The 10,177-nt window shown below is 31.9% G+C and overlaps 1 protein-coding gene across 1 annotated transcript; it reads left to right on the top strand.

Moving 5' to 3' along the window:
- LOC124827699 (kunitz-type trypsin inhibitor KTI1-like) lies at window positions 1–824 on the top strand. The gene has a single exon (XM_047300813.2). It carries the CDS (start codon window positions 44–46, stop codon window positions 692–694), a length of 651 nt encoding a protein of 216 aa, XP_047156769.1. The 5' UTR covers window positions 1–43; the 3' UTR covers window positions 695–824.
- The last annotated feature ends 9,353 nt before the right edge of the window (window positions 825–10,177 follow it).

Raw genomic sequence — 10,177 nt, 5'->3', positions numbered from 1 at the left:
GTTCACACAAACAGAAGATAAGCCTTGTAGAGCCTTCCAAAAAATGAAGTTTACGACCTTCTTCTCTCTGTTTCTACTTTGTGCCTTCACGTGGAAACTTCCATTAGCCATGGCTGATGTGGTGGACACTGAAGGTAAACCTCTTCGAAATGGTGGCCTATACGGTCTGAGGCCAGTTATAATAAGTGGCAACGGGGGTGGAGTAGAATATGCAGCAACGGGAAACGAAACTTGTCCTTTGTCCGTTGTCCAAAATCCCAATCCTTTCTCTATGGGCTTCCCGGTACAAATTTCATCCCCATTAAGAATCCTTTATTTAGGCGAAGGCGATAATTTGGACTTTGGGTTCATTGCTGTGCCCCTGTGTGCTCCCACTCCGTCTCTGTGGACTCCTGTGAAGGGTGAGGAAGGAGAACTCTCTGTTAAACTTACTGGATACGACAACACCGTAAGCGGTTGGTTTAAGATTCAGAGTGTTCCTTATGACATTGGGGGCTACAACATCTTGTTCTGTCCTGATGACATTAGTTCGTGTGGTTATGTTGGGGTTATGTTTGATGCTGCTAGAAACAGGCATTTGGTGGTCACCCAGATTGCTAGCACAGCCTTATGGGTTCGGTTTGAGAGACTTTCGCCTGCATCATCTGCAACTGATCTCCATGAACCATCACTGCTCCTAAAAAGTCATGCCTAGTTTCTTTCTATTCGGTGACCAACATAATCTATGCGCTAACTAAATGCTTATTTCGTTGTAATAAATCATCGCATGGCTCACTATAATAAGATTCGACTATCTTAAAAAGATAGCCTGTTAATTTAAAATATATATATTTATTAAGTAACCAAATCAGATAAATATAAATAAAATATTAATATTTTAACTTGTCAATTGAATGAATTTTTTTTTAAAACATCATCAATAATAAGAATAAGAATAATTAAAGTTTATATCTTATCTATACTGCTTTCTCTTTATTTAGATTATAACTTTCCTCGAGTGTATTTTTTTTAATTAAACTTATTTTCAAAATATATTAAACAAATAAACTTCATCTTAACATTATATACCAATACGTATTTACTGATTACGGTCAAAACTGGATCTACTTTAACTGATGTTGCCAGTTACAATTATTATGTTACATTGTTAATTACAATTTGTTTGTTAAATTGTTCCATTGGTAATTAATAAAGTAATTTTTTGTGAAATAAAAAAATAGTTCAAAATTTTTAATGTGGATGAATAATGAAATATTTAACTAATAAAATTACATTTTTAATCTGTTGAAGTAATAATATTAATTGAAAATAATTTTAAACTATGAAATACTATTTGATGATAAAACATTTATATGTAGAAATTTTGAATAATAAATTAAATTAAAAAAATTAAAAATTGAATGCATGAAAAAAATTAATAAAATATAAAAATAAGTATACTGTAATATAATGAAAAAATAAAACAATTAAATATGTCAATTCATTCTTGTAGTTTAAAAAAATACGTATATACATATTAATATTAATTAATGTATTATGAATAAAAGAAACAAGAAGATTATAAATTATTTTGAAATTATATAAACATGGTTTAAAAATGACAAAAAAACATTAATTTATTTCGTATTGTTTAGGTTAGTGTTAAATATAGTGAAAATTATTTATGGATTAATCTCCCTTGTGTTAAACACACATAGAATTCTCTATTTATAATAGAAGAAGTATAGGCTAAGCCCAAAATACAAATAAGAAATAATAACAAACTAACTGAAAGATAAAAGATAAAGATAAAAGATATAATATTTCTAACACTCCCCCTCAAGCTGGAGCATACAAATTGTATGAACCAAGCTTGAAATAATTGAACTTGATTTTGAACTAGATGATTTGTCTTCAAGAGTGTGAGGCAAGCAGAGATGGGTTATCACATCTCAATGAACAAACAGCAGTGGAGAAGGAGGCAATAAACACTTCAACTTCAAAAGTGGATGAAGGAGAGCAGCGGAGAAGGAGGCAATAAACACTTCAACTTCAGAAGTGGATGAAGGAGAGCAGCGGAGAAGGAGGCAATAAACGCAGCAGATCTGTGCGGCAGATACAATAAGAAAGGAAGAACAAGGCAAGAATAGCAATATAGAGGCGAAACCCTCTACTACAGAGGCGAAACCCTCTACTACAGAGGCGAAACCCTCTACTACAGAGGCGAAACCCTCTACTACAGAGGCGAAACCCTCTACTACAGAGGCGAAACCCTCTACTACAGAGGCGAAACCCTCTACTACAGAGGCGAAACCCTCTACTACAGAGGCGAAACCCTCTACTACAGAGGCGAAACCCTCTACTACAGAGGCGAAACCCTCTACTACAGAGGCGAAACCCTCTACTACAGAGGCGAAACCCTCTACTACAGAGGCGAAACCCTCTACTACAGAGGCGAAACCCTCTACTACAGAGGCGAAACCCTCTACTACACACGAAAAACGCAGAAAGAAGAAGGAGGTCCGAAGATGCGGAAGCATGCGGCGAGAAGAAGACAGACGTCGATGGCAGCAATGGCTGCTCTGGAAGGTCTGAACAGAGAGAGGGAGGTTCGGTCATTCAGAGGAGGCAGTGGTTTCGGTCCGGTCATTCAGAGGAGGCAGTGGTTTCTAGGAGACTTGTCTCTGATTCTGGATATTTTTAGGGGCTGCCGGCGACCATGACGGTCGGCCGCCGGCAGACAACAAAGACCACTGGAAGATATCAGAAAACCTGCTCTGATACCATGTTAAATATAGTGAAAATTATTTATGGATTAATCTCCCTTGTGTTAAACACACATAGAATTCTCTATTTATAATAGAAGAAGTATAGGCTAAGCCCAAAATACAAATAAGAAATAATAACAAACTAACTGAAAGATAAAAGATAAAGATAAAAGATATAATATTTCTAACAGTTAGTATAAACTATACAAATAACATGTAATAAAGAATATACGACTGATATTTTTATAAATTAGTAAAACTAATTGAGATAGATATTTTAAACATTTTCACTAAAATAGAACGAGTCTTACATATAACTACTAATATGATATAATATTTGTGAGGTATTAGCTTCTATAGTGGTGTCCAATAACGCAACGAGAATTAGGATAATTATGTGTTGAATTCATTGCATTTGTTCTTTCGATATAGTGGTTGTTTTCTTAACGGAATTATTGTTGGATTTAGTGGAAAATCTCCAATAGAAGTATCAAAGTTTTATTTATAATAGTACGTATACAAATATAAAGGAATCAAATATATCACAATAAAAAATAATATTTTTATTTATACAATATTATATATATATATATATATATATATATATATATATATATATATATATATATATGTTTTACAGTTTTATGACTTTGGAACAACATTTTATTTTAAGCTTAAGTTTTTTTTCACAGTTTTACTATGTTGTGTTAAATATTAAGTTTTTTTGTTGCAAACCTACCAAGTTATTCTGTTTATTTAAATGTGTTGTAATAATTTATTACTTTGAGATCAGTAACTATCGACATATATATCCTTAATAATTACTGAGAAATATATCTATTGATAAATTTTGTAACAGATTTATCAGTTGATAAATGGTGTGACAATTTTCAATAAAGTGGATTATATTGTCCTACCACACATGGAATCCTAAACATAAACTTTTAAAAGTCAACAAAACTAATGATGTAAATCAGACAATCAAATCCATACAAACATGAATACAATACAACATAAACATCACAAACATGTTGATAATGTAATTCAAATAAACATAAAAGTTTTAAAAACATGTTTATAAGTAACAAAATGCTAATAATCTACATATCCATTATAATTGTTTTCTTCTTCATCATTATCCTATTATTAGTGCTAAGAATGTGGCTGGAGTAGATGGACTAGACTGGACTAGGTTGTTGCTGGGATATGTTGGGATGGACTAAGGTTGTTGAACACAACTCTATGCTTCTAAAGGCATGAATCTCATGACTAGATTTTGCAAATTCCCGAACCTTTGACTCAAATCATCATAAGCACGGTTAGGTGTTTCTGGTTGCTGCATGAGTGGATAACGACCTTTGTAAGACCTAGGAAAAACAAAATACCTAGAAAGATGGTGGGTCTAGATGTCATTAATTAAAATAAGAAAAAATAAGTCAAGTGTAACACAGATTATTAAAGCTCCTTGTTATGGGTTGGTGGTCATGGGTTTGATTTGTGTTGTGTGCATACTACATGTTTTATTTATTTTATTAATATGACCATTCAACAATCATATAAAAGTCATTCGTGTTAAAAAATAACCCAAAGAAATAAAATCCTTAAGTCTCTCATTATCCTCGCCGCTTTAAGCATCCATAGAACTATCTGTAACATTATCTGCTCCCTACAACAACACGAGTTATACGATCATCGCATGTGGAAAAAAACACAACCATAAGAAATTATTGCTTAGGGACATGGAGTGGTTGGGTGCATTAATTATGTGTTATTACCAAGGAAGTCATGAACATCGATTTCTATAGGGTTTCGACGTAAAAATATTATTAACAGGTATACTTGTTCATATAGTTGTTCAATTCCCTACGATGGTTTACACATTGAATTCGGTTGGGCTTGGACATCAATTATGGGTATTGCAAAGGGGAAGTTAGTAGGCATAATTAGTATTGTTATCTATGATGAATTGCTTATTGAACGTCGAATTCTTTTGAATTTTGATGTCCGTTATTCTTCTATAAATAACATGCATTTAACATTACTTCCTACCTTAAGTTTCCTTATTGAACATATTAGGATCCATGTTTTTTTATTTCCTTTGAATTTACCTTTTCTTAGATTTCAGACATTTCTATCCTTTAAATTTCAATTTGTTGACTTGAATTTCAAAGTGGCACATTCAGCTTAATTGATGTGAAGGTGCCCTTTGAAATTCAAGTCACCAAATTTTTTTTATAGTACATAAATAGTTAGGATATCTTATTGAAAGGGAAGTGCTCAGGAAAAAAAAATATGATTCATAATATGTTTATTGCTGAAACAATTTTAAGAACTAAAATAAAGCTCTAAAAAATTGTCCAACTTGTTCATTTAGCAATGTATGATTCATCTTTTAAATTGTCTTGAAGTTGTTTTATACTGTGAGATTTCAGAGCTAATTGATATCTTAGGGTGGAAGTAACTTGAAGACAATTCAATATATGAATCTATATACACATTTGATGTCGAATATTGGTTGCATCCGATGCAAAGACCATGCATTTCCCTTTGGTTGATTCATTTTTCTAAGTTCTCCTGGAGGTGTATTTTAAAGGTTTGACGTCGAATATTGGTTGCATCCGATGCAAAGAACATGCATATCCCTTTGAATGATTCATTTTTTTAAGTTCTTCAGGAGTTGTATTTTAAAGTTGGACGTCGAATTTCCTACCTGGTTGACGTCCTACATCATATAGGATTTCTATAAGAAATCCATTTTTACAAGACATAGCATAAAAAATGAAAACAAAATAAGAGCAAATACATTCAACGAAACACGGGGAAAAAATCAACACAACATCAAAATATTAAATGGAGAACGTTTGCTAAATTCATAAGTGTGAACATTTTTTGTTGGTTTTCCATAATACCATCATTGTTAACAAAGAAATGTCTTTGTTTCGTGAAGGACTGATGGAAAACCAAAAGAAAAAGTTAACATGAATTTGGTGAATGAATGTGTAGAGTTTTCAAAGGGTGCGAAATACAAATCTATTAAATTTTTTCTGTGGATTTCTATCATTCCTTCAAGCTTTTCACAATGACGAAGAATCAACCACAAAGAAGTGTTCACTTTTGTGACCTTGAAGGAACTAATAAAAACCTAAAGAAAAAAGTTAACAGAGGGAGTGGTTACAAGAAATTTTATAAATGGAGGTGTAGAGGTTATCCAAGGATCCAAAATTGTATTTAAAGAAAATGGAGGTGTTCCTTGACGTCGAATGTTGTTTGTATTCGATGTGAACTATGCATGGGGAAGGGTAGTGATGAGTCTCAGTGGATGCTGTTGTTACCAATGTGGACGACAACGTCGTATTTTGTAGGTGTTCGACGTCCATCATAATAAAGACATTTTCTTTGGGAATGCAAACGACTGTTTATTACTAATAAAGCATTCGTGTTTGACAACGAACTTGGGTTTTGTACGACGTGATCTATACATGGGGAAGGTCAATGATGAGTCTTAATGGATGTTGTTGTTACCAATAAGGAGGGTAATGTTGTATTTTGTAGGAGTTCGACGTCCATTTTGTAAAGACATTGGTGTTTGACGTTGAACTTGGGTTCTATACAACGTGATTTATACATGGGGAAGGAAAATGATGAGTCTTAATGGATACTGCTTACCGATGAGGAGGGTAACGTCGTATTTTGTAGGAGTTCGACGTCCATTTTGTAAAGACATTGGTGTTTGACGTCAAACTTAGGTTTTGTACAACGTGATCTATGCATGGGGAAGGGCAATGACGAGTCATAGTGGATGTTGTTGTTACCAATGAGGAGGGTAACATCGCATTTTGTAGGAGTTCGATGTCCATTTTGTAAAGACATTTTCTTTGGGGATGCAAATGACTATTTATTATTTATTTATTTTGGATTATACGTCTGGTGTATCCTAAGGTGACGTTATATGGTTACTAAGGACATTGTTTAACGTGTGACTTGTGCATGGTTGGATGTCATTGCTTTTTAGACTACAATTTGTATTCTGAAACGACGTTGAGCGATTGAATTTGTTTACAACAATGTCATCTGCAATTTTTAACGTTGGTTGTTCTGTTATTGGACATTTAACACATGACGTTATATGTGGTTTTTGTACTAGTGTTGGAAGCGAAAAAGGCAGAGAACAATGGAGAACGGTGACTCTACTTGCGTTTTGGAATGCACCAAAAGCCCACCACAAAAAAAAAAATACATGGACACAAATACAAAAAACCTTATTAGTCTCAGGAACCGAAAGCAAGTAAAGAATGCCCAAAGAAAAGATAAAAAAACGAAGGAACGAAGGCTTACCGCGGAGAAACTCGAACGAATGAATGAAAGATCACTAAGAAAGAGTTCAAACAATGTTAATGGAGGCAATGGCGATGGCATTAAAGGCAATGACCACGACGTTCGAAGTTAATGGAGCAGTATTAGGATAAATGAGGGTTCGAGAGCAATGAAGATACATGAAAAAACTATAAAGAGTTATGTTAATTTGCACTTTTTTTACCACTACAAAGACATGTTGTCTCGGTTATTTTAATAACTGAAGCAATATGTACTCTATGACCTCGGTTCTACTAAGAACTGATGCCAAATAGTACTGCAAAATATTTAAAAATTAAAAGTTTTAGAGTTATTTCTATCTTTTGGCTCAAATCTTTGGCCTTGGTTCTTTGTAAAACCGAAGCAAAATGGGTCTATAACATCGATTCTCTGAACAACCGAGGCCATAGATATCTTCATAATTTGAACAGTTTGATTAAGTTCCTTCTGTTGGGTGTAAAGTTAAGAACTTATGACAACGGTTCTATAAAGAACTGATGCATTGACCTATTTAGAATCTAAAAAGCTGACACATCTCTCTATAGGGGAATTGTTAAGACTCTAACATCTGTTTTGAGAGTAATTGATATCATTGATCCTTATTAGTGTGTACTGAAGTGAAAAGTTTAAATTTATATATATGTAATCTATCTTTAGGCTTTAGTTGTTTATTAACCAATGTAAAAAAAATATATAACTTGAGTATTTTCTAACTGAAGCATATAAGTTTATAAAATTAAAAAATATTATCACGTCTTTTATGTTTCGTTTTCATCAAAATCGAAGGCTACAGCTGCGTTAAAAATCCATTTTTATACTAGTGTAGCCTTCGTTTTTCATTCCTACAAAAAATATTTTTCTTTTTTAATTTCGTTATAAACTTCGTTGTGCTTCCCATCCGTACTATAATGATGAAATAAGTTTAAAGGACAGTTGGAAGTAACTTAAAAAATACATATAACAAAAATATTTAAAAGCGAAAAATTTATCTTAAAAAAATCTTAGTTTGATCCAAAGTATTTTCTTATCATATTAAAATGACTTTGATTCAGTTACACTTTGAGAGATGCTTATCACCAACACAATCTGATGTGCGATGCAAAAGTATAATTGAAAAAAGATGGAAACTTTATTTGAAAATCTTGATTTAAAAGAGAAGTTATTTAACTCTTGCAGTCTCCATAAAATCATTATTTTCCACGTTTAACCTACTTTGATTATGGTCTATCCAGAAATACGTTGAACCACACAAAATAGATAAATGAAGCTATTTACTCAAACTCTAACATATCTTGTGCTGGTCCCTGTCTGTCTTCAAATAGACGTTTCCCACGTTGTATGAAAATAAGCCTTTCAGACACTCCCAAAAAATGAAGTTTACGACCTTGTCCTTTCTACTTTGTGCCTTCACCTCGTACATTTAAACATGTCAAATTCCGTATGATATTGGGACCACATCTTCTTCTCTCCTTTGGATAGTTCATGCGTTTGATGCTGAAAAAACCTCATTTTTTTTATGACGCATACCTTCTGTAACTGCGTCGGCACAAACCACCACTGCCCTTTCTCCTAGGGAGTGAGATGCATTATCTAAGCACTAGATATATGCGTATTTCGTTGAAATAAATTATCGCATTTCACTAAAAATAATAGGGGAAATAACAATTAATTGACTCCTTAAAATAAATAGTCCGTTGATTTTAATAACATGTATTGTAATTATATATATATATATATATATATATATATATATATATATATATATATATATATATATCAATAAATGATATTGTATTTAAAAATTAATTAAAATTTTGTATCTTAACCCGCTTATAAGGGGTCTAGAAGTTGTGGATTTTATTTTTGCCCCTAGTTGATGAGTTTCCTAAAAATGTGTTTTTTCTAGAATGGATTAGGACTGTCCATTGATCAAGGTGACAACTCTACTAATAACACAATTAGCTTGAATCTCCTCCGCCGATCTTGTAAGGATACTAAGTTTCTATTAAACCCTCTCTCCAAGATTTCTTCAAGTTTTCAACAATATGATCAAAATTATCAATGCAATGTAGTTCTTGAAGGGAAATGAGTAGAGCTCAATGACATTTTGTGATCATTTTGCATTACTAAATATTTTTTGAATAAATATAAAAAAGTTAAAGGAAAAAAAGTTATAAATATTTTAAAAATTAATTAAAAAAAACAACATACCATTAGTATAAAAAAGTACACATTTTTTAAAAACTTAGATCAAATTTTTATAATTTAGTACATGGGTTTGATATGGTTCTCATTATTTTTTGTTTTCTTAATAATATTTTTTATTCATTTATGTAATGTTAAGGTACTCATACTTAGCATGTTTAAAAAAAACTATAACTTATTAGACATTGATAAGAAAAATGTTGGATAGGATAAGAGTGCTCGCAATGTGGTTTGAGTTGATTTTTAGTTAGAAGTACATCTAAACCAAACATAAAAATTACATCAGACTTAATTTGAACACTTAAAAAGTTTTATTTTAAACATAAACATCAAAGTTAGGTCTTCTATTTTGTTTTCTTTCAATAATATTTTATTTGTTTTGGCATTTTTTTCTCTTTCAATACTAACATTCACACCATTAGAATAACTCTTCTTCCCCCTTATCCATATGTTAAACATATTATTCCTGTATTATATATTTTTTGCCATAAATCAATAAAGGTATATTAGATTTTTCTCTTCTATACACATCTATAACTGACATAATAGATAGTATAATAATATTTAAATAATTATTTTCGGTTCAATTCAATTTGGTTTTAATCGGTTCCAAAATTTCAAATTTGTAAACTGATTCAAATGGCTCAGTTCCCAAAAAAAAAATTCAAAATCGATCCAAAAATTTCCGGTTTAATCAGTTTTCGGAAATCAGATTTTTTGTTTCGTGGATCAGTCTAGTTCTGTACACCCCTCATACTGGAAATTTAAAAACCTATTTAAATCTAAAATTACATCAAAATTATGCACATGATGCAAGATTAACACTAGACAATCACTTGTCATTATTGAGACTTTAGGTAAAAGAAGACCTA

This window comes from Vigna umbellata, chromosome 5 (genome assembly GCF_029865625.1).
Source record: "Vigna umbellata cultivar VRB3 chromosome 5, Vumbellata_1.0, whole genome shotgun sequence".
In the NCBI taxonomy this organism is placed as follows: Eukaryota; Viridiplantae; Streptophyta; class Magnoliopsida; order Fabales; family Fabaceae; genus Vigna; species Vigna umbellata.
The sequence above is the reverse complement of the archived record's forward strand: the minus strand, read 5'-3'. Positions and strand labels throughout refer to the sequence as shown.

Excerpts from the sequence above, each read along its gene's own strand:
- LOC124827699 (XM_047300813.2), top strand. The coding sequence starts at position 44 with ATGAAGTTTACGACCTTCTTCTCTCTGTTTCTACTTTGTGCCTTCACG.